At 42.1% G+C, this 25,540-nt stretch overlaps 1 protein-coding gene across 1 annotated transcript in view; it reads right to left on the bottom strand.

Moving 5' to 3' along the window:
* Nucleotides 1–25,540, bottom strand: part of srcin1b (SRC kinase signaling inhibitor 1b) — an 82,261-nt gene that overhangs the window by 12,729 nt on the left and 43,992 nt on the right. The window contains exons 5-13 of the mRNA XM_085361065.1: nucleotides 19,781–19,910; nucleotides 16,616–16,787; nucleotides 9,657–10,594; nucleotides 8,270–8,359; nucleotides 5,538–5,578; nucleotides 5,238–5,261; nucleotides 2,339–2,499; nucleotides 1,412–1,587; nucleotides 877–1,007 (exon numbers count right to left, since the gene is read on the bottom strand). Coding sequence (XP_085217191.1) covers nucleotides 877–1,007; nucleotides 1,412–1,587; nucleotides 2,339–2,499; nucleotides 5,238–5,261; nucleotides 5,538–5,578; nucleotides 8,270–8,359; nucleotides 9,657–10,594; nucleotides 16,616–16,787; nucleotides 19,781–19,910 — 1,863 coding nt within the window. The remainder of the gene's footprint in view (nucleotides 1–876; nucleotides 1,008–1,411; nucleotides 1,588–2,338; nucleotides 2,500–5,237; nucleotides 5,262–5,537; nucleotides 5,579–8,269; nucleotides 8,360–9,656; nucleotides 10,595–16,615; nucleotides 16,788–19,780; nucleotides 19,911–25,540) is intronic.

Genomic DNA, 25,540 nt, shown 5'->3' with positions numbered 1-25,540 from the left:
ATCTCTTTGGACTGTGCGAGGTAGTCACAGAAAACATGCAAACTCCACACAAGAGCTCGGGAGAGCAGATTCAAACAAATAGCTTTTGTGCTGCGAGACAATGGTGCCAACAGTTCCTCAGTGCAAGTTGGAACATAGCATGTTTGACATATAATAATTTTCTATGTGGCATAAAGCTACAGAGATATGGCCGGGCTAATATAAACAGATTATCAGAGGGAAGATGTAGGATGAGGGTTAAACTTATCAATAACAGGTAAATGTTCCTGGTGGGCAGCAACAAACGGCAGGAAGACGAAATAAACATCAAACTTCAGCTGAGAGAATGTCTGACAACAGTTATTAATATGCTCATCCATGGTTTGGATGACTTTCTATGAATGAGTCTTGATGCTAAGCTTAATGTCCACACTAAAATCTTAGCCAGCCCAAGAGTGATTCCAGACTGTGGTGTGCACCGTGTGATTAAAATACCTTAAAGGTGCACTGCACATGAATAGTGCTACTAGAAAGATGGACAGAAAGACAGCTGGAAACTTCTGAGGGTCTCATTTCATGTTGATAAAATATAAACAGCGCACTAAAGAAATGAGAGCCTCATCCAACGCAGGACATGACTGCATCTGCAAACGAGGTCAAAACATCATCACTTAACAAGCAAACGGGATCGAGGGATCAAAGACTGAAACACAGAGACGTAACACAAAAGGTGAAAGGTCGAGGAGTTAAACACTCCAGGGGTTAGGGAAGGGCTTCCTGATCAGTAATGGCAGATGTAGTTTATGTCCTCTAGTCTCGTTAACTGAGAGGATTTTAAAGCATCGAACATTCAAAGAACAAACAAAACATCACAGATTTGGTCATGACAGCATTTACTTTTTAGCTCAGTGAGTGTCTCTCCCAGCATCCTCAGCTCTTTGCTCTTCTGCTCCACGTCCTGCTCCGTCACGAGCCCGTGATTCACGGACGAGTTCCTCTGGAGCTCCTCCACAGACTTCTCCAGGTCGCTGTGAAGGACAGAAATTTGTAAATGTCTTTTATTTTGAAAATGTAACTGTTCACACCTGAATTCACAGTGGATGCCCTGCAAATTTTAAAACTGAGTGTAAGACTTTATTCATGTACTACTACTCATCTACTACTGGCTTCCAAAACATTTACAAAATAGTCCCAAAATTGTGCTTGTTGCCAGCACCATCGTTTAGCAGATGAATGCAAAAAGTTTTTTTTTCCTGGCTTGATTTTGATGTGAAGCTTAAACCAGGAAATAATGAAACTTCAGCTAAACATACCAGGAAACACTGTCTACACTTTGCGTAAACAACTGGAAACATCATGAATCGTTCACCTCACCGAACCAACCGAGACCACCTGACTGTTTGCTGTGCTTCTTACTTAAGATCAAACTCACTGCAGCTGTTGGATGAGCAGCTCCTCCTGGTTTAGGTATTTGAGCCTCTCCTCCTCCACTAGGAGGCGCTGTCTCTGAAGCGGGTCCTCCTGGGTGCGCATGGCATCCAGCATCATGAGGCTCAGTTCAGACTCCGTCTGTCTCAGCAGGGCGAGCACCGAGTCCTGGTTCTCCAGCTGGGAAACAGAGTCACAGCTTAAAACTTGAACTGGTTTCCATTCACACTATTGGATGAGTGCACGTACCCAAATATTCAAACTGCATTTGTGAGTTTATGAGGTAAATGTACTGAAGTTAAAACTTACTCTCCTGAGGGATCAAACAACATCTGGTGTGTTGGTCTGTTTGCAAAAAGAGCTCCTACTCTGTTAGAGGAAAACTCCCCAGTAATCCTTTATCTTAATCGAGGGACTCAACTCTAACAGTACTGCAAGCTGCACATATTACATATCCCCCTTTGAGGCTACCGCACATAGATAAAACCCTCTTAACTCAATGGTTACAAGGCTCTTTTAAATAAAGTGCAATAATATGAAACATGGATCAAAAAGTAGTTCTTAAAGGATTCTATAAGTTCTACATTTTAAACAATATATAATAATAAATGATGAAAATAAATGTATATTATTCTCCTAATCTTTGTGAACTCGTTTCACTTTAGTTCTTTTCTAAAAAATCTGCTTTTCCTCTGCTGCTGGCGCAGAGCCGAGGAGACCCACCAACAGTGAAACAGAGAGCAAAGGAGGGAAGCAGGTGATCAACGCTATTCAATGTATTGTACAGTGGGGCATTAATATTAATATTTGGTCCAAGCTTGCACAACCTTGCTGACAAAAAATATGACATCACGGGAGGGGAAAAGTGTGGGTGACACGCTAGTTTGCATATTTGAAAATAGTTTTCAGTCAAAATTGTCTGTTTACAAACCTGCATGTTGCGTAGCTGTGACAGCTGTTTGCGCAGGGCGTTGGTGTTCTGCTGCAGGCTTTGTAGGTGGAGCTGCATCTGCAGGCGGGACACCGTCACAGGCTGGTTGGGCCCCGAGGGTGGAGGAGGCATCAGGGCCAGAGGAGCAGATGGTGTCAAAGCTGCCCGGCAGAAAGTGATATTCATTTCAGGGAACTCATTCATTCCTTGTATTGGGATCCTTTAGAGCACATTTAGAGCTGATAGAAAATTGTCCCAGAGTACTGTTACCAAATCAGAGGCTTCAAATGAAATCTGCATTTTGAGAAACATCTGCTGGTTGACTGCATGAATACAGAATATACTGGATGTTTGCACATTTGAAAACAGAAATCCAGGACAAGTTCTATCTGTGCTGCAGGTCAGAGGTGGAGATTACAGTCTTATGTAGACTCAACAGTGATAAACAGCATGGGGAGGCTTCGGGGACAAACAGGATCGGGAGTGAAAAACAGCAGTTCCACTTAATCCGAGAGTCTCGTTATAGAGGCGTCTCCCAGACAGCCACAAAGTGTGAGTGTTTCTAAATGAGAAAATCCTCTTGAATGGCGATGAGTGCTACGTTCTGACACACGCATCATGCAGAACAAGACAAAGGAAAGTAACTGGAAGACAGTCAGTTAGTAACAGAGGAGGGGGTGTAAGAGTTGCATTTCAAGGCTTCTTTTAAAACTAATTACAGCTGTCCACACCAAGGAGGAAGACTGTAACACCCCAATGCTGACACCTGTACAGGTGAGGAAATGGTTCTGTGTATAACTGATTATGGGCACAGTTGCTGCAGCTCTCCCGGTCAACCAGAATTCAGCACAGCCTTCATCTTTCTGTAAGCTTTTAACTGCCAGCACAGAGTCCACAGATAAGAGCTCAAGCAAATCGAACCATTACTGACTAACTTTTATCATTCAGTGAGACACGCAGATAAAAATCTGACAGGAGAAAAAAGGAGCAGCTGGAGTGAATGGGAGAAGTTAAAATATAAAAATCACAACTAAAACGACTCTTCAGAAGAGTCTAATTCAAGTCGCAAGGGACTCAGAACATCCAGACTTATCTGTAATTTGCGATGAAATAAGATATGAATTGAAATTGCAAAATATCATCTTTTTAGATCCTTAATAGGAAAAAAGGAGGCTAAAACTGAACACTTTATGTGAAGAAATCAATGTTTCTAAAGATGTTTCCGCGTTTCCCACAAGCAGCTAATTTTCTGACGCACAAACGTTCAAACATCAAACTCTTTTGATCGCCTGCAAATTCATCCTTAGTTGAAAAGCTGAAGGGAAAAACTTTGACAAAGCAAAGAGTTTGTCGTGTCCAATTTAATGCAACTCAGCGATTTCTCACTCAAAAACACAGGAAACTATGGAGGACCAAAACTGCCAAAATTACAATGCAATAAAGAAAAAAAATAAATGGCTCAAGTTTAAAAATGTGCATAATGTAAGGAATAATCCACTAAAGAAATTTTTTTTATTGTAGTTGATATGTTATACCCACACACACATATTGTTTTTCCTATTTGATTCTGTTTTTTAAATATACATTTTATTTTTTTATAGACAGTTTTACGAATCATTTAATTATAATTTTCCAGATGTATTCCCTGGCTTCTTTCTTCATCTCTGTTTCCATGCAACATTTGAGCACAGCTGTCATTTGAAAAAGTGTCGTGAGGTTGAATTTGGATCCATCTGTTGTCTGATGGTAGAATGGATGACAGGAATTAAAATATTCTCTGAGCCAATCATCATATCATCAGATAATTCAAAAGTCTGCCAGTGACAACTTAGTGAGCAAGCGAGCTAAGGTTAGTCAGCTACTGCAACGAGTAATATGTCTGGATTATCATATAAATAGTATTTTAGGCGTGAGGTTAAAATTATGATTGACAACAGAAACGTATTCGATTGATGGAGTGCAGCCCAAAGTCTTCTAAGAAAACCCTCCTTATGCCATTACGGCACCGCGAAGTGGCTCCCATGACGGTGCATTCAGAGACACTGCGCTTCATGTCTTACTTATAGTGTGTTAAAGTGTCTTATTAACCTGAAGAAGTCTGGCTATTCTCTTATGACCACTACCATCAGCAAAGCATTTTCTGAGAGAAGACACCTTATTCTGCCAGCTCAATAGATATTTTCTTTCTTCAGACATTCTCTGTAAGTCCTACAGGTGGGTTTGTGAAACTCCCAGTACATCTGCAGTTTCTCTCAGAGAGCCTGTCTGGTACCAACAACCTTACAACCTTCAAAGTCACTTAAATTGCCTGATGATTAGTTTGAACTTCAGGAGGTTGTTCCATGTGACCATATGTACATCCCTAAATGAGTTCCTGCCACATGATTGGCTGATATTTTGCCCTAATGAGCAGCTGTCCCTAAAAAAGTGGCTGATGATTGTATACTTAACATTTGCTTTGTATAATACAAACTAACAGGGGGCAGTTACCCAGCTGGCTATTACTTAGCTACTCAATGTGCTTGGCATGGGCAGTCCGAGTTAAATTCATCAGTAAACTGATAGTCAGGTATAAAAGTCTCCTGAGGTTATGAAGAGCAAATAAAAAGGTGAACTAGCGAAAAAACATGTTATGCAAATGCAAATAAAACAGAAATATCACATATTTTAAATTTTATTAAGCCAGTTTTATTTATTTGTTTATTTAATCATTTCTAATTTTGGCAGTTTAGGCCCTCCATAGAACAAAGGGGAAAGTGAAGGAAACAAGGTGTCAGAGAGGCAGATCCTTCAAAATGACATGTATACATGTACTAGGAACTCATGGGACTCCAGATAAAAACAGGGAAGGGGTGAGACGGGGGGTACCAGACACTTCAGGAACACATACAGTAGCTACCTTTCTTTTTTATAGTTCGTCCAGCTAAAACAAGAAGCATGGGCACCAGTTACAGAGCAGCAAAAGCCAGCGTGTACAGTACAGTACAGTATGAGGAAGCTTGCAGAATCAGCCATTACAATCACATATGAGGCTCCTTAAGAATTATGCAGAGAAAATGAAATAGCAGCAGCTCTGTGTGAGGAAAAAGAGCTAATTTATGTGGCTATCAAACAGGCAGCAGTGTGAAGCAGTGACAGGCAGTGATAGGAAATACTTTGTCTCCTTTTCTTTCTTTTTTTTTTGGTAGTGAGCACTTACTGTCAGTTCCTGAGCAGTCACTGGCTGACTCAATCTTCTCCCTGGAAGAGGCAAGTGTTAAAGTACTTACAGCCAGAACACACTATCGACTGAGCTACTGAGAAGCTATTGATATATGGTGGAAAATGTGTGAATGTAGTGTGCGTGCTGCTGTAGTCGGGATTTTTTCCCTCGCTCCTTCACTATTCCCTACATGATCTACCGTAGTGGGAAGATCGCTGTTTAACATAAATTTACATTTTTTCTTCCTCAGCTGAAGCAAAACACATATGAATTTTAAAGCTTTTTCCACATCATAACAACCAGAAAAAAGGCGGAAAACCAACAGAGATGATAAGGCCTGCAGTTATTTATTAAATATATGCATTTATTAAAAGGTTTCCCTGGTTTTTGGATGTTGAAATGAACACCCACAATAGTGACTCAAAAGAAATGTGGGAGGTTCAGGACACAGGAATCCTGGCTGCTACAAACTAAAAGCATCAGTAGGGCTTCTCGCCTTTCAGGTTCCAGCCAGCAGCTTCATTTTCTTTAATATGACATTGCAATAAAGTGCACAACACAGAATCAAAAACAGTTTCTCTTCAGTTTCATAAACAGTACTTGGATTGTAACCTGCCCTTCTTCTATTTTCCCACAGTGTTTAAATTTGTCTTATGTTTTAATGATGTTGGGGTACAGCAAATCTGAGGCTTCCCGGGGCTTCCAAATGCTATCCTGCTGAGTCTCTAATGCCTCCCAGAAACACACACACACACACACCAAGAAACACACAACCAAAAAACAGCATCTGTCAGCATGTCTCTGGCTCCAGTAATACCAAATATATCCATCCAATCTCATCTGTTAATACAAAATCCCTGAAAGACAAATTAAAGGACTTAATTAAGGATGCTCGGCTCCAACATTTGGATCGAATATCAACCCGATCCTACTCAGAGAGCTCGAGTGGGTATCGGTGGCCCCGGGGTGAACTGAATTAACTTCATCAGCACATCAGCAGTGCGCTGGCTGCTACAGCAGGGAGGAAGCTCACGGCAAAAGGTCAGCAGTTTGGAGGTGTTTAATGTTGGTGACAAACAGCTTTTCTCTGGATCTTTGCAAAAGTTTTTGACTTCACCACAAACTCTGGTCAAACAACTCGACATAACCAAAACATGCAATGATAAGTCTTTCCCTGTTTCTCTCACAGCTTGGCCTGGTACTTAGAAAGTGCTGCACTTTTGCATGCACACACACCACTTTGCCTTAAATTGTTTTTATCAGTCATGGGAACACTGACTGATGCATGACTGGAGTTTAGGAAGTATTGAGCTCTCTAGTGGGCTTTTTTTAATCCTGAATGTTTAACACAAGACCCCTGAAGAATGGAGGGGAAGTGTACTGGTACTGGTACTGACTTTCAGGAGCGGCAGAGAAGTATGTCAGGCTGGTGTAGGAAATTTATGAGGACAGCAACACAAAGGTGAGGGGTGTAGTTGAAGCGACTCGGATTCAAAGTGGGGATGGGATTACATCAGGGATCAGCTGTTTGCTGTGGTGATGGACAGGCTGATCAATGAGGTCATGCAGGAGTCTCTGTGTACTATGATGTTTGCAGACATTTTTATCAGGTGGAAGAAAGCTTGGAGAGGTGGAGGTATGCTCTGGAGAGAAGAAGAATGAACGTCAGTAGAAGTAGAATAAATTCATGCGTGTGACTGAGAGCGAGACAGGTGTAACAATGAAACTATAAATATCAGAGGTTGTGAAGGTAGATGGGTTTAAAAAGCTGGGGTCAAACATCCAAAGCAAGTGCAAAAGAGAGGTGAAGAAGAGAGTGCAGGCGGGGAGGAGTGGGTGGAGGTGATTGTCAAGGGTGAGCTCAGGTTGAGCAGTTTGGAGACAAAATTAGAGAGCCATGGCTGAGATGGTTTGGACATGTGCAGAGGAGGGATAGTGAATATATTGGACAAAGGACGCTGAAGATGGAGCTGCCAGGCAGGAGGAGAAGAGGCCTGAAAGGAGGTTCATGGGTGTGATGAAGAAGGACATGCAGAGGTTTGGTGTAGCAGAGGAGGATGATAGAGATCTGCTGTGGTGAGCCCTAAAGGGAGTACCCGAATGAAGAATTCAAAGTTTTCCCCAAGGACACTTCAACATGCTGATAGGAAGAGCCAAGACTCAAACCCCTGACCCTCTGATGAAGAAGCATCCTGACATTCCCTCTCAGCCACAGCCTGCCGTGTAAAGCCTGTTAAAAAGCCTTTATCACACTAACAATATGTTTCTGTCCACTTCATTAATATCTTACAAACTTCGATCACATAAAACTTTAAGCCTGAATGCTAAAACTGCACGCTGCAAATCTCCCAGCAGTCTACAAATGTTGTAAATGTGATATTTTCTAACACATTATCAACTGAACTGAATTCTTATCAGACTTTTTATGGATGTGGGTAGGTCGTACTTCATGTACTTTTCTGTATTTCCAAGTTTTCAGGGCAGTGTGTAAGGAATGGATCTGTAAATGGGCTTTGGATTAGTTCAAAAGAAGTGTAAGAACAAATCGTACACTAGGTAACAACTACAAAATGGATTTGTTCGCTTCAGACAAACGTGTGTCTGTGTTTGTGTGTATAAATGAAGTGTTTTCACAGAATTTCTATGCATGTTTGTTGCGTGTGTGTGTGTGTGTGTGTGTGTGTGTGTGTGTGTGTGTGTGTGTGTGTGTGTGTGTGTGTGTGTCTTACGGGCTTTCTGCCTCAGGCGCTTTGCTCAGTACTCTCTGCAGCAGCCCGGTCAGGCTGGCTATCTGCTTCTCCATCGCCTCCATACGCTCCCTGGATTCAAAGATGCACAGAAATGGTGGCTAACAGATGTTTCATACACATTTTACATAAAACATAACTTAAAAGGTTTCTCAGTTTTTAGTCCTCATTTAAAATGTAAATTCAAGTGTAATTACTTTTGAGTTTTTTGTGTTATGAAATCAATGAAATTACCTCCTCACATAAAAATAAATCTACTTTTGCTTAAACAGCAGCTATCAGGACTGAAAAAGCAAATAAGTGTCGCATGCCAATGGCACATGAAGCTGGCTCCAAAGTGAATCATTTGCCACAGACTCTCGTGCTAAATGCTACAAAAATGGTTCTGGTCTCTAAGTATAGTTTGCTACATTATAACAACTGCAATATGGATGCATTGTTTTAGCATGCCCTTTTGTATTTTAAGACTTGAAATTAGAGGCGTGGCCACTTTGAGCAACACTTGTGTCGTCACTGGGAGCTCTACACTAAACCAGAACATTTAAGAAGTGTGTGCTTTCATTTTGTGAAGTAAATACAATTCTAGTACTTCATTAGTTTATAAACTATCACTAAATGGCAGATATAGGTCTCTCTGCATTGCACTCGTACAGTTAAAGATGCAGCTTGCTAGCCAAGCTAGCTGATGTTAGCAAATAAAATTATATCACCATCAAACTCTCATCACTTCAAAACAAACAAACAAACATGGCAGTGGGCAATATGCCACAATTGAGGCTTTAGAACAAAACTAAATATCTGCATCCATTTTTTTTAAAAACACATTGCCACCACTACATAACTATGATAGTAGCATAATTTTTTTAATCATATTTTTAATATTGATCAGTTCTGCTAAACTGTACAAATTTTATAGTACTTAAGATTGGTCATAACTGTTGTATACGATTTGTCTTCATATATATCTAATTTCTTGCTTGTGCGCTTGCTTAAAACTGTACATAAGCAGATATCCCTGAAGTCCTCATCTTTGCCTGTGATTCACCTGCCATCTCACGTGTTTCTCTATGTAAGCTTCTCAGGATCACTAATCTCTACCATAAGAATAAAGCAGCTGGGGAGTGATTCATAAATTTGCACATCTACCAGTGATAAACAGTACTGACATTCTCATATTAGAAGAGATGCAAGATCACCAAGCTCTGAGCACAAACTGGTTGTTGGTAAGGTGCGAGTAATTTCTAGTTTTAATGGCAAAATTATCAAAATCACTCATGAAGTCTGTTAACATTACCATAGGAAAACAAAGTAGACATCCTCCACACATACACATATGAATTGCCAGCAATTAATAAAAAATGATAAGTACCTGGTTTCTGTCTCATTCCCCAGCAGAGGTGAGCCGAAGCTTCCAGGTCCACCTCCATCCCCTCCGGCACCAGCCAACAGGCACAGCTGCTCTGAGGTGAGACCCAGTCCTGGTCCCTGACCCCGGGCTTTGGGACTTTCCCCAAACACCGAAGAGGTCACAGAGTCTCTTCGCAAACTCTGTCTCCCTGGAGAACCCCGATTGGGCATGGTTGCTCCATAGGAATCTCTCATGTCAGGTATCTTCTGCGGGGAGGAGGGTGGAGGCACCCGCAACCCCATGGCCAACAGAGACGCAGCATAGGCATCGTTATAAAGAGGTCCTCCGGGCCTGTAGAGAGCGCTGTTTTCCATCAGTTCTCCTTGTAGTGCAGCTGCTGAATAGGAGGTGAGTGAACGCACTGATGCAGCACCTCCACCACCCCCACCTCCACCACGGCGGTATAAGGAGCCGTATGGGTCGGCTCTTGCTGGCAAAGGAGAGTGAGGACCCCCTGCGAGGCTAAGCCGACTTGGATCTGGACCCAGAGTGTAGGGGTCTGCGTAAATCCCGCCCCCACCACGATCATCCCCCCTCAGCAGCACCATGCTTCGGGATCCCCCCATTTCATCGTCGGGCTTCACGTCCCTGCGCTCAAGTATGGCACTGGAGGAGGCGCAGAAGGCCGGCTGGGGGTGGTGGGGCTGGTGGGGCTGGTGGAGCTGGGGCTGCTGGTGGGGAGAGGAGTGGTGGGACTGGGAGTGAGGGTGAGGCAGGGAGTGGGTGTGGTGGTGTGGCCCGGCATAGGAAGAAGGCCTTCCGCCACTGTAAAGTAGACGAGCACGGGAGGGTGAGCCTTGGGGAGGGGAAGCAGAGGAAGATGAATGCTGGGAAGACATCGGTGGATTGCTCAGGCGGCGGTTGGGTGGAGAGTCCTGGGGTGCATACACCATCTCCCTCTACAAACAAAGAACATAACTGTTATTCCTGGATACATAGCACATGTCCATCGAGTACAGATCAGTACAGGGTGCTGGAAAGTTTGCCCACAAGTCAAAAGTATAATTTGGGAAGAACATCGTGGGCTTTGTTGAGCATCTATTCTTTACACTCTCATGAAAATTCAAAGGCGTGTGGGAGTTTTTGCCAACAAGTCCACAAGTGGTTGTTAAACTTGCAGAAGGCTTTTGACTGTGTGGAACCTTGGGGAATCCTTTTGGGAGTGCTTTAGGACCACTGCAAGTAAATTTACTAGTCGACTCACTCTCACCTATTGCCATGAATTGAAAGTAGTCTCTAAAAGACTAAGATCAATGATATAAGTGGTGGAAATGACCTCCCTCCAAACGAGATCTAGAATTACAGAGACAGGGTGAGGAGGTCAGCAACTCAAGAGGGGTTTAGAGTAGACCTGCTGCTTTTTTTGCATCAAAAGGAGTCATTTGAGGTTATTCACATATCTGACTAGAAGGCCTCCTTGAGGCATATCTAACTAAAAGGAGACCCCAGGGCAGACCCAGGATATACTAGAGACAATTATGTCAGTTGGTTTGCCTGAGAATGATTCAGCATCCCCCCAGATGAGCTGGAGGCGAGAAGGTCGGTCTGGGCATCTTTATTTAGACCGCTGCCTCAGTGAATCAGACCTGGATAACATTACAGTGGCAAAAATAAAGGTCAACTCTTTTGGCCTGTGTAAATCATAGCGGCTCCACTGTTTTTGTTCACAGTAAATTTTGCTAAACAAGTCAGCAACTGTGCTTTTAGATCATTAGCAAAGTCATTGAATACTAAGATGTGTTCATAATATAGGCAATGTACATTAAGTGTTTGGATAGGGCTAAGAGGGATTTGTCACGCAGCTAAACCAAATGATCTATATTCATTTTTGTTCAAGCCACATGGGAGGCTCGCCAATGTTGACTCACCAACTAAAGAAAATGGTTTATTGGTAAATGACATTATGAGATTGAAGCCATTTATCCATTCTTACCCAGTCAAAGGGAAGAGATACCACGTCACATGTTGGGAGTCTGCATGAGTGAGGTGGTGCATAGAGAGAACTCAGAGACGTGGTGTTACTGAACATGAACAGGCAAAATAGTCACAAACTCTTTGGTGGAAGTTGCTGCAATCTCACAGGTTGTTGGACAGATTGTGAGTCTGTTAACAGACTGAATCAGTGCTTTACTGATTTTATGTCCTTTCCCCATCTTATCTCTAGTCCACACTTCCAATCCCACAACAGCTGTCATGGGCCTGGAAGTGAGGTTTAAATAGAAAGTGAAACTGAGGATGGTGTCCGTCACCTAGCTGAATATCATTATAGTTACAGTATTAATAATTCGATGGAGCTCTGAGGTCTGAAACGACTTGTTCAAATCCAATAACAAGATTCTTTAGAAATATCATTAAAGTAACAGTTTAAAATTTAAAGTTATACTAAAAGTGCGATTTGTGGAGGAAAAAAGGAATTTGATGTTGAGCCGGGGAGATTAAAAATTTTCACATTCATGAATAATGAAACGCAGCAACCATAATGGACCTACAGGCCATGAAGAGTGCTATTATATTTATTATTTATTGCTTCTGTTAGGGTAACTTCATATAATAATCATGAATTCAAACTAAACAAGTTTAGAACCTAAACTTGACTCCTGACTCTCTAATGAGATTAATCAGTTCATTCACAAAATATTCTTAATCTCGTGTTTTGCGCTTGTACACAGTGGATTCAATCAAACACAACACAGAAGATTAAATGTTATTTAGCTGCTGCAGGCCAATCAAATCATGTTATAAAAGCATCCAGAGAAAGCGAGCTAGTTGTTGCGGAGTTCAGCATTAAAATGAAGAAGACTTGATGATTATAGCACGTCATCACACTGTTATTATATAAAAGACATTACATATTCTGCAGCATGTCACCTCTCTTTTATCCACATCTCTCCAAATCTCTGGACGGGAAAAGGAGGTAACCTCTTGTCTGCAATTCAGAAGTTTTTGAGGCAGTTTTCAAGCTAAAGAGATCTATTGATGGCAGGTATTAGGGTAGATTTGGAAAAGGATCACACACTGTATATGGTTTTAGCTGCACCATCAGAAGAGCAGCGACTGAACGTCCAAGTCTGATTTCACTGGTGGCATTAATCACTTTGGGGAAGGGATACAATTTGTTCTCACTGTGGTTGAACACAGTTAAGGAGAGGCAGAGATTTCACAATGATACTAGAATGCTTTACCCATAACGTCTGTCAGTTTTTGACTTTTCAGAAATTCAACAATCAGCTTGACAACTAGCTATTTCTTTTAAAAAAGGGCAACTTACTGTAACAGCCAGTAGTTCATAGATGCCACTTCCTGATTGACAGCAAGGACTCTAAATTGCCCCTCTGAGTGCAGTTTAAGTTGCACTTGATGCTTTATTGACAGGCTGTGCATGAAGGGATAATCTTTTGGCATCAGACCCACATGTCAGATTGAAAGACAAAACAAAGCGGGGAGCGGAGGGTGTGAGTAAAAGCCGTGCTTTGAAGGCGACCAGACAAAAGAGTAATAGATACGGCAAAGAAGCACAAAAGAAGACGACACTGTAATTGCTTGTGACGCACAGAGCTATCTCTCCTGGAGATGATGCAAATTGAAAAGCCAATATTTCCACATAATAACCCTCGGGTCTTTTCTAACAACACCCAGTGGACAGCCTCGCAGCACTCTGGGGCCATCATCTTCCATCTTGTATCTTAGCAACAGCCTCGTATCGACACCATCCTTTAAGTGCGCCGAAGACATGCAGACATTTCATTCCACCCCCTAAAGTCGCAAGACGCCTATCGCAGGTGCGCTCCTGAAAGCTTCATCCCACTGTGCCATTCAAAACTGCCCGTTCTCCCGCTGTGGGAAATCTACCAATCAATCTCCTCTTCATTCTGTCCTCCAGTCACACAGTCCAGCTTCAGTAATCCTCGTCATGCTTTTGTGGCCTGCAATCAGGGAGTGATCTTTGGCTATGCTGGCAAGAGTTCAATAAGCTCACACATACACACACACGTCCTCGTCCTCACCTTGACAATGCACCTCACACACATCCAGCTCAAGGTAAGCCTGCTGGTTTGATAAGACTGTAAAACGCTACGAAGATTTCAGAGCTGAAGACGGGGAACAATCCCTTGGGAACAGCTGACCTCCAGCGCATTAGCGGGCAGCTGCAAATCACGCACACAGGCAGACAGTAAACCAATCGCATGCACACACGCAAACAAAAAGCCCCAGGATGTTTCATAGACAGCAAACTGAAACACCGAAATGTGTCAGAAAACACGCCGCTGCCGACGGCACTCGCCTCACTTCAGCTGTTAAATACGTAGATTCGTTTTTCACAGCATGTGCGCTGCATATGTCTGCCTTCCTGTAATGTAATTTATCTAGTTCATCATTTGCTTTATCCTATAAAAGGAGCGTTCTCTAACACTTTAAATTGCAGATCCTCATTTCCATAATCACACTGTAATTAGGAGGCAACAAAATGCATTCGGGGTTTTGTGCTGAAAATGCCAACGCTGCGAAAAGTGAATGACATGCAAAGGTTTGCTTTGCTCCTGCTGTAACAAAATGCATGAAGCATTAGTAATCATGCTAATGAAGCAGATGCCACATTTATGTTGCCAGAAACTGACTGATGTGTTAAAATAAATCCCACTGTGGCTGCTGGACAGGAGGATGTGATTTACAGGCGGCTGATCATCAGCTCAAATAAAGATGGGTTGATAAGTACATTTTAATACACCAGTAGTTTTATAGCACAATGAAAACTGAGACCTCTCTGAGAAACCGAGGGACACTTTGGTTAATGACTTGTGATTGACCAGTCATTAACACAAACCCTAACCAAGCATCAGCCTCCTTTATTACTCAAACATTGATCAAAATTTACAAAATGAACTTCATATTTCATTACTGAATCTCAGTCTTTGTACTGTCTTCCTCCCCTCGCAGAGGGCTGCACATCCCAAGCTTCTGCCAGAGGTTTCTTCCTGCAAAAAAGGGAGTTTTTCCTTCCCAACGTCTCCAAAATACTTGCTTATGCTTGAATCTAGTGACTGATTCCATAAACTCATCAGGGAAAAAAAGGACATTCGAAGGACTTCTTCACAATCAGAACTTATTTTGCCACCAGATGAGTCTGCTCCTACTGAAGGATTCAGGTATCAAGGCTTCACCTTTCAAACCTGTAAGGTATGTTCATCTTTTATACTCTGGAAGATCTAAAAATGAGTCAAAATGAATCGCTCCAAAGAGGTATCTGTGCATAGATGTTCATTATCTTTGGATAAAGGACAAGATTATTAGCATTATGCTTTCAATTTGTAGTCTAACGGCTATTAATAGTGTTTAGTGTAAAAAAAATGGCTATTGTTTGGGAAGATTTTAGCTTTTTAAATCCATTAAACTTGTGGACACAACAGGAAGTGTCCCTCCAGATAACTGCTGGCCACCCAGAAAGCCTTGAAAGAAAGCATCAAAAGGCCAAGCCAGCAGACTAGATGATGGGTTCCCAGACTGATCCCCTCAGAATCCCAGAAATCCCTAAATCTTGAAATGTTAACAGTTCTGACTGAATGATTGACTACTGGGGAGATTTTTCCCATGTTTCCCAAAGCAGAACTTCTATTAATATTGTTATTATTTATTTCCTAGACGTGTTTAGGTTGAAATACACTGCATTCATTTGCTCTCCTGTGGAAGCAATGCCATATTTAATCTGGCTGTAATGGTAGTTTGGCTCTCTGGTCTATTTGAACAGCACTAGCTTGCATGTGCATATGGTGAGTCGGTGGGAACTGTTTTCATTTGAAGTTAGGGAAATAATACCTCAGCTTCAGCAATTAAAAGACTGCATCCACGAGTCAGTCCTCAGACGAACTGGAGTACGAGTGTCATCTCAGAGAAGTGTTTCTGCAGTTTTGCAGTCTGCTGGCATGCAGCCCACTCAGCACGGGAGATGTGAAAGACTGGCGCTCGTCCAGGCTCAGTGTTGGGAAAAAGTCACATGACTCACTCTCGACGAGTGAATGAAACTAACTTAAGCCTGAACACATTGTGTAATGCAAACTAGCATGTGTAAAAAGATATAAAATCAGTGTTTCATGGGAGATTGATGTGGGCGTGAGGGTATATGAATAAGAGTTTTCAAAGGGAATTATGAAACATTATTTATGACAGGACTGCACAGAGTTTGAGTCTGCAATGAAGAAAAGGGATCATCTTCTGCCCTTACTTTGCATTTTGGTAAAACACTTAAACAGAGAACTGATTATTAAAGTAGGATACTGTATTTCTAAAGACGTTTAAAGGCAAATTTCCAAACTCCATATTTCTTTTGGTTTAGGGCTTTGTTCAACCTCCTGGTCTACTGGTGTTTTGCAATTTTAAATAGCAGAAATATTCTCTACCCATGAATGTTTATCATATTTCTAACCCTAAAGGGAAGCAGAAAATCCAGCATTAAAAATCTCCTCATCTAAATGAACAATAAATAATAAAAGTACTGGCGGCCACATGGTAGAAACACTTATGCTATCCGCTATCAACTTCAAAATTTTACAACACCTCGCCAGACCCAAAGTGATCCAAGATTTTTAGTAGGTACACCGATGATATGAATATGAAACTCTGATGTCGCCTCGTTCTTGAGTTATCGCCTTCACAAACTTGGGTGTCCACGCTGCCCACCCGGCCTCTCACCTGGCGGCTTAAAAACAGCTGAGGAGTAAAAAACATGAGTGTTTGACCATGGCGAAGTTTATTCTTTTAGTTCTGTAGACACACGCAGTCCTCACGGCCAGAGAGAAGGAGAAAAATGGGAGAAGCTGTTCATGAATGCACCTGTAGCGTTTAACCCTCTTTCTCTGTGTTTTGAACACCAAGGCTTATTTGTCTCTTTCCTCCAGGCGTTTGTGTGCACGCAGACTCACACTTACCCGCAGGTCTCCGTTTGCCAGGTGTGGGTTGTGATGTCCAGGGTAGGTGCTGTAGATGGGCTCTTTGCAGTAAATCTTAATTACGCAGCGGTCCTGAACGTCCCGTGGGTCCTCCAGCTCATAGAAGACATTACGGGTCTCATCTTTAATCAACAGAGCCGTGCTGGGAGACCTGAATATCAATAGTTGTCAACGCACACACAAAAAAAGACGCAAACACTGATAAACAGTCCATGCAAAGACAATTTCAGCATCTGTTACACACTAATATGATACAGTGATGTACGTTCACTTGGAGAGTGGGAGGAGGATTTCTAACTGCATGAGGTGCTCGTAATGAGAGAATCAGCTGGAAGCGGACTGATATTAGGTTAATCAGAAATCTAATGTTCAGTGTTTAAAGGTAAAAAAGTGCTGTGGATAACTAACATGGGAGATTCTAGAGAGAAACAAAAATTTAGAACTTAATGAAAATGATTATTGATGTTTTTGACCCAGTTCTTTGTCCTGAACGCACATGTGTTCAAAAACATATTGCAGCTAAGATTAAATGAATGGGCAGCTTATTGGTGTTGGTCAGCAGTGCAACTTTCAAACCAAAGACACCACATGAGATTTTTATTTATATGTATTTGCTGCAACCAAGACAAGAGTTGATAAAAAAAATAGGCTGAATTTATCAAACTTAGTGGCTTAACATGAAAAATAGAAGAATCCTTTAGATCTTGGTGCAGAATCGCGTCGTTTTATTTAAGTAATTCTGCAAAATGTGTGGATGGACACAAGATTAACACAAGGACCGTTGACTTTTTACAGTCTGCTCACTTTCCACCATCACATCAAAACCCATTAGAGATGGCTTATGGTAGCCAAACCGTTTCCTTTCTGGTTAAAGAACATAGCGATAAAAGAGCAGCACGACAAGCTAATGATGGTCACGGTTTTCAAATATTCAAACAGTTATTAAATCATACAGTGGGGCAAAAAAGTATTTAGTCAGCCACCGATTGTGCAAGTTCCCCCACCTAAAATGATGACAGAGGTCAGTAATTTGCACCAGAGGTACACTTCAACTGTGAGAGACAGAATGTGAAAAAAAAATCCATGAATCCACATGGTAGGATTTGTAAAGAATTTATTGGTAAATCAGGGTGGAAAATAAGTATTTGGTCAATAACAAAAATACAACTCAATACTTTGTAACATAACCTTTGTTGGCAATAACAGAGGTCAAACGTTTACTATAGGTCTTTACCAGGTTTGCACACACAGTAGCTGGTATTTTGGCCCATTCCTCCATGCAGATCTTCTCGAGAGCAGTGATGTTTTGGGGCTGTCGCCGAGCAACACGGACTTTCAACTCCCGCCACAGATTTTCTATGGGGTTGAGGTCTGGAGACTGGCTAGGCCACTCCAGGACTTTCAAATGCTTCTTACGGAGCCACTCCTTTGTTGCCCGGGCGGTGTGTTTTGGATCATTGTCATGTTGGAAGACCCAGCCTCGTTTCATCTTCAAAGTTCTCACTGATGGAAGGAGGTTTTGGCTCAAAATCTCACGATACATGGCCCCATTCATTCTGTCCTTAACACGGATCAGTCGTCCTGTCCCCTTGGCAGAAAAACAGCCCCATAGCATGATGTTTCCACCCCCATGCTTCACAGTAGGTATGGTGTTCTTGGGATGCAACTCAGTATTCTTCTTCCTCCAAACACGACGAGTTGAGTTTATACCAAAAAGTTCTACTTTGGTTTCATCTGACCACATGACATTCTCCCAATCCTCTGCTGTATCATCCATGTGCTCTCTGGCAAACTTCAGACGGGCCTGGACATGCACTGGCTTCAGCAGTGGAACACGTCTGGCACTGCGGGATTTGATTCCCTGCCGTTGTAGTGTGTTACTGATGGTGACCTTTGTTACTTTGGTCCCAGCTCTCTGCAGGTCATTCACCAGGTCCCCCCGTGTGGTTCTGGGATCTTTGCTCACCGTTCTCATGATCATTTAGACCCCACGGGATGAGATCTTGCGTGGAGCCCCAGATCGAGGGAGATTATCAGTGGTCTTGTATGTCTTCCATTTTCTGATGATTGCTCCCACAGTTGATTTTTTCACACCAAGCTGCTTGCCTATTGTAGATTCACTCTTCCCAGTCTGGTGCAGGTCTACAATACTTTTCCTGGTGTCCTTCGAAAGCTCTTTGGTCTTTGCCATGGCGGAGTTTGGAGTCTGACTGTTTGAGGCTGTGGACAGGTGTCTTTTATACAGATGATGAGTTCAAACAGGTGCCATTCATACAGGTAACGAGTGGGGGACAGAAAAGCTTCTTACAGAAGACGTTACAGGTCTGTGAGAGCCAGAGATTTTCCTTGTTTGAGGTGACCAAATACTTATTTTCCACCCTGATTTACGAATAAATTCTTTACAAATCCTACCATGTGAATTCATGGATTTTTTTTTCACATTCTGTCTCTCACAGTTGAAGTGTACCTCTGGTGCAAATTACTGACCTCTGTCATCATTTTAAGTGGGGGAACTTGCACAATCGGTGGCTGACTAAATACTTTTTTGCCCCACTGTATATAAAAACTAAATATTCTCTGTGATCATTTCTGGTCTTAAAATACATATTTTCACATTTTTTTAGTAGAACTTCACCATCAAAAGTTATTAAAATGAAAATAGATCAAAAATAAGGTTGATTTAAATCTAGCTGATAAAGCTACATATCTCATTTTTACCAAAAATATGATGATATATGATGAGTTCAATTCTGGGGTTGTTCTCTGGTTACATGGAGAGAAATTAGTAGTCAGCATTAGCAAGCTAAGCTAACCAAAAACATTAAATTGAGGGTTGTTTTAGACATTTTTGGAAATGAAATGTGGCATTTAAAGGATATTTAAAGAAAAATATAAGTCATCGTCATTTTCAGTGCCCTCTCCTGCTTTTATTCGCCATCTGTTTAAAGAAATGAATTTTCATGTGTGGCTGGTTGAGGATGGAGCTGAAATGAATCACCGACAGCCTCTGACCTTGAGATTGATTTATAAAACATGCCATAAATGAAGTGTAAATATTGCACTGCAGAACGTTTGTAAAAGATCTAAACAGATCGATAAACATGCAGACGTGTTAATATCCTGCGTTCGTGGATGTCGACCTACCTGAGCATGGCCATGGTGAGCCTTTGGGGGAACATGTGCACGATGAGGGCCCTCAGAGTGTCCAGGCTGGTCAACTCGTGGGTCAGGTGAACCCTGCGAGTCTCCTCCCCAAGCTGGAGGAACAAGATCCCTGCATTTATGGATGGGGAGGAGCAATGGGGGAGATTCACAGTGGTAGATGGGGGTGGGGTGAAGTTTGGAGTCGGTGATGAAGGCAGAGAGCGTACGAACAATTTTCACCTCAAAGTTTTCAACAGTGTAGAAGCAGCTAATAATCATCCATTTTAGCTGAAAGCACACTGCTTGGCATAATCCCTCCGTTTGCGCTGCTCTTACCGTCTATACAGCAGGCACTTCCCTCGTTACCACCTCCGATCTAAAGCTCTCCATCTCAACGAAACCCATATGTGGGAGCAGGGTGAGAGTACAACATGTTTTACTTTGTTCAGCTTAATTTACTGTTAAAAAAAGGCAATTAACTAAATTAGTTGGAATAAATACTGAAGACTGAGGTCAAAATCGATATGTTACACAAAATGATTTAATGAATTTTAGTGTTAAGTTCCTGTTTAATTATACGTGGCCTGTATGCTGTGCTGCAGATTGATCTAAATGTCAGTGGTCAGATTGTAAATGTTCCTCCTGCTCACCATTAGTCAGGGTTTCTGCAGTGTTTACCAAATTAAATTCAAGACTTTGTGAGACCTTTTAATGCAACACAAAGGCATTTCATACTTGTTTTACAATAAAACCCGTAGGGTCAACGATAATTTATTAAGTGCATAATGTATAGACACAGGCGATTTTTTTCGGTGGTAATAACTGACCCAGGATAAGTTAATCTGATGCAGATCTAATGTTGCCAGCAGTGTTGCCAATGATGCTCTTGCTTCTGGGCAAAAGAAACGCTGTGTCACAGCGGGGTGCGCCGGTGTGTTTTGTTTATAGGACCCAGAAGTGGATGCAGAGAGGAGTTGGAGGAGTTAACAAAAGGCGAGCCTTTATTTGGCTGTAAGCAGTGGTAAAATATATAACTAAGAAAAACCTATGGACACTATTCAAAGGAGCTTGCAAGGAAAAGCGTCTGGACTTCTTTAAGTTGCTTGAAGACGTTTCACCTCTCATCCGAGAAGCTTCTTCAGTTCTAAGGTCAAATGGCGGAGAGTCCCAGATGTAAACCCAGTGGGAGTATCCCCCCACAGAGGGATAAAGGACCCCCTGATGATCCTCTAATCACATGAGCCAAGGTGTGAAAACGGGTGTGGGTCCCAATCAGGCAGGGTTTCGGGTGAGCTCATTGTGAAAACTGGCCCCACCCACACCAGGAAATCGCATGATAAGGTGGGGTCCTTTTGTCCATCTTTGGGGGGATACTCCCACTGGGTTTACATCTGGGACTCTCCGCCATTTGACCTTAGAACTGAAGAAGCTTCTCGGATGAGAGGTGAAACGTCTTCAAGCAACTTAAAGAAGTCCAGACGCTTTTCTTTGCAAGCTCCTTTGACTACGATGACCTGGATGACTGAGAACCTTCACAGACCTATGGACACTATGAGAATGAACACTGTGTAAACGAAGGCTACTGTGAAACACAGTGAGAGCTATGAGGAAAAACCTATGAAGACTGTGCTGACGATAACAGACGACCTGACAATGACATACGGAAAACAGAGGACACGGGAGGTGATCAGGGGAAGTGGGAACACATGGCTGATATGAGCCTAATGACAGGACAGGGGAAGTAAAACTAAATACAATGAACAATACATAAGACTCCTTCAAAATAAAACAGGAAACACGGAGACGTAAATGTGACAATACAAGCTCAGACCTAAAACATATGAGAGACTAGACGAGGACCCACACACAGAAACCAAGGAGACAATGATACATAATGGCTGATTTTAACCTCAACTAAAACCTAAATAAGAATACCACATGAACCATCATCACAAATCTAACATAAGACAAATACCAACTACACTCAGCGCGCTGGGTCAGAGACCCAGCCTGTGACACGCTGGGTGGTTAATTTGTGGGTCTTCCAGTGCAAAAGATGGATTTAAGCATCAAGACGTCATGACTTGGTTTTTAGACTCAACAGTGAGCTATGCTTTCGGGTCTACTGGCCAAGTTTGATGTCAATAATCAGCACTTCTTTGGCATAACCAGCCTGCACAGGTGTGTGGTCATTAACTTGAAAGGAAAGGTGCTGATGCCTTTGTGTGTGTGATAACACACATTTCAACAGCTTTTAAAAATACTATTCTATGGCTGAAAAACGGGTTCAAACAGCTCTTTTAAGCACACTGTCCATTAAATTGAGCTCAGACTAGTCTATTTTGTGTTTGCCCTGCAACAGGCTGGCGATATGTCCAGCGTGTACCCCGCCTCTCGCCCTGTTTCAGCTGGGATAAGCTCTGTAGATCAGCTGATGTCAGTGCCAGCTAATATTAGCTGACAGTTCAGATGATGCCCATATGCACATCCAATTGAGTAGCTTAAACATGGACCATAATTCAAGCTGCTTCAGCCTGTGCACATTTGGTGTTGATATGCAAGCATCTTTGCAACCCACCTTCACCCCAGCTCCTGTTCATTTTGCAGTTTCTCACTTAAAGAACATGGGTCCGTTCTTCGTACCTTGCTAAGTAAGTTAGCTGGATTTGATTGTTGACGATTTTGCGTGATCCTGGATCGTTCGGTTCTCCAAAGCTCATCCGGGACTTGCTGTCATAGCAACAGATCCGTAAGCGTAAACCTGCTCGGGAGCAGGCTTACTTTATGTAAACAGGATTAGATCGCGGCCACTCAGGTATGTACGCTTCACTTATACGAAAGCAACAGCGATATTTTACCACTGTTTTACCATAAATAAATATTATCAATGTAACTAAAGTTAATGCAGTATTTGATCCTTTTATTGATTTCATACAGATACATACAGGTCATTTCCTAAAAAAAGGGAAATGTACTATTAATCATTCTATTTCATGTATTTGATTATTTCAGATGTAATTCATATTTTAGAGTAGTAATTGTAAATTACTTCGTGTAATCAAGATGAGAGACCACGGCTATAAAAGCGAAGGTGGATTTGGGAAGCCTGTTGCAGCCATGTCCTGTCCGTATACGCGAGCCACCAATTGCGGAAGGTGCAAGATTGATAAGGAGAGTCCTCAGAATCCAGCGTATATTGCGGGACAGACAGGATCCTTTAGCTCAGCGCGACAGTGTGCTCATTGAGAGATATCGATATTCCCGTGAGGATATTATTCACTTAACCAACTTGTTGACGAGGGGGTGCAGGACCACCACCTGTCTTTGTTTGCTCTGCCCTTTTCTTGGTTGCTGTTATAAACAAACAGATTATTTCAGGGTCTCTTTCCAAGAGACGACAAGCAATATAAGTGATAAATATTACCATTCTGTAGAATATTCTTATATTTCACTTTTACTTGTTCCCATGTTCTAGTGGGTGCTGTCGTGGCTCTAATGTGAAAGAGGATATAATGTAATATAATATAATATAATATAGTGTAATATAGTGTAATATAATAAATTTACCCTACTGCCTACTGGTGTTGGCCAGAGGGGCCGATGGCGCGATATGGCAGCCTCGCTTCTGTCAGTCTGCCCCAGGGCAGCTGTGGCTACAACGGTAGCTGCCTCCACCAGTGTGTGAATGTGAGAGTGAATGAATAGTGGTATTGTAAAGCGCTTTGGGTGCCTTGAAAAGCGCTATATAAATCCAATCCATTATTATTATTATTATTAAATTACTTACGAGTTTAATTTGTCAGCAACTTTCTGCCAGCCCTCTCTCCTTGCTTTTGCAGCCTTTGCAGTGTTCCCTTGCGTTTTAATTAAACTCTGAAACTCCTGAAATCCCTCAATCAAGAGTTCTTGCTCTGCTGCCAAAAAATACCGAGCGCGCTCCTTCGACATTTTCGCCGACCAATCAAAGGGTTGCCGATCAATGTTTCTACTATCGATGCGTAGCCCCTGTTAAGCCACCCAGTTATCTCACATTACTTCATCCAGCTATACTAATCGTCAACAACAGGTGTGTTCGGAGAACCGGAATAGCGAGCTCAGAGTTAGCGCGATGATTTGATCTTGGATGTAGTAAGCGAGGTACGAAGAACGGACCCCATATCTGTTTACAGTGGTGCTGGGATAAAAACAACATTACATTTCGACATATTTCTAATGGTTTGTTCTTCTTGTTCCTTTACATTCTGAGATTGTGATGTCTGTTATAAAACATGTAACTGAAAGTGGATCAATAAAAAAAGAATGTGATGGCAGAACAGTTGACGAAATGTATTGATGTACCTAATAAGAGGCTACTATAGCTAAGGCTCACACTGCTGTGCTGTGAAATGCGAAGAGAGCAACACATAATTATCAGCCTCACTTTAAATGGAAGCTGGAATTCCGAGTGGACGCAGTGAAATTCTCACCGACTCCAAGTGCAGAAAGTAAAATTAACACTGACTCAGATGTGTTATAATGTAAAAGGCTCGTTTTTAGAGAACAGTTTAAACCTTTTGAAGGGCGGAGGTGATGGTGAGATATCCCTAAGGATGGAGGCAACTTACACGTTTGGGGTTTTAGCTCACGATTGAGGATAATATAAAAAAAACTGACGCCTGCGCTACCGCCTGGTAAAGCATGAAGAAGAGCAAACATGAAATGAAATGATAGAACGTTTCACAGAGAGTTGATGCTTATCTTAATATGCTGTTTATGTGGTATAAAACATTTGAAACTCTTGACATTTTTCTGGCTTGTCCTACATTTTCTGTGTCCTGCAAATGCTATAAAGATGCTTTTAAGGAGGAAATGGTTTCGCTTGCTGCCACGGCCATTAATCAAAGACGACAGGTAACTCGGCGAGATCATTTGGAGGCATTAGACAGCTCTGTTTATATTCAGCACTCCTATAGGCAGTGCACTGAAGTCTGACTTTCACTTGACACTCAGAGGGCCTTGCCAGCTTCACTAGATTAACACTCGATGCCTTCAGTCAACTCAAACATTACCTGAAGGAGGACAGTGCCGTACAGGAACAGAGCTAATGTGTCTTGTTTACGGCTGCCTGTCAGAAACATCAAATCAGATTAAGCGAGTGATGGCCGCCCGACGTATCAATCAAAGTGAGGTTGTCAATACACGTCCACAAATGAAGGCTGATAGAAGAAGTGAAAATAAGAGTCAATTAGCTCCGCCTGCTGTGCTGACTGCTGATGAAATGAAACCTCAGTGGACAGATTTGAATCAGTGACTGGAATCAGACAACCTTTACTCTCATATCAAGCTCCAAACATAACCAGGAAGAAAGTGGAGACGAATGGTGAGAATAAAATGTTAAAGGGAATCAGAAAACAGTATCGAATCGCAGCGAAAGCACTAAAATTTGCGTTTCACAGGTCAAACATGTAAAAGGACCTGACGTGTAGTTTGTTTGAGGATCTCGGGAGGGGAAGCTGCTGTGCAAGTAACCAACTGTAGTCAGAAACTTTTCATAAGTCAAGGTAAGTTGTGTCCACAGCTGTGCAGTGGCTCGGTCAGGATGTGCTTATGCTAAGCTCAAACTACAACAGTTTAGAAGGGTTGAATGGGGTTGATGGGTTGAAATTGAGTGAACACATCAAAGCCAGTGCTAACGGTGATTTGGGACTCATTTACAAACATTTTCACACATTTTTGTGACTCCTGGAAATACTTTTAGCAGAGGGATATGCTCGGGTAGAG

Source organism: Diplotaxodon limnothrissa, linkage group LG8, assembly GCF_057381915.1.
Source record: "Diplotaxodon limnothrissa isolate DT_005_m linkage group LG8, D_limnothrissa_male_GT1.1, whole genome shotgun sequence".
NCBI lineage: Eukaryota > Metazoa > Chordata > Actinopteri > Cichliformes > Cichlidae > Diplotaxodon > Diplotaxodon limnothrissa.
The sequence above is the reverse complement of the archived record's forward strand: the minus strand, read 5'-3'. Positions and strand labels throughout refer to the sequence as shown.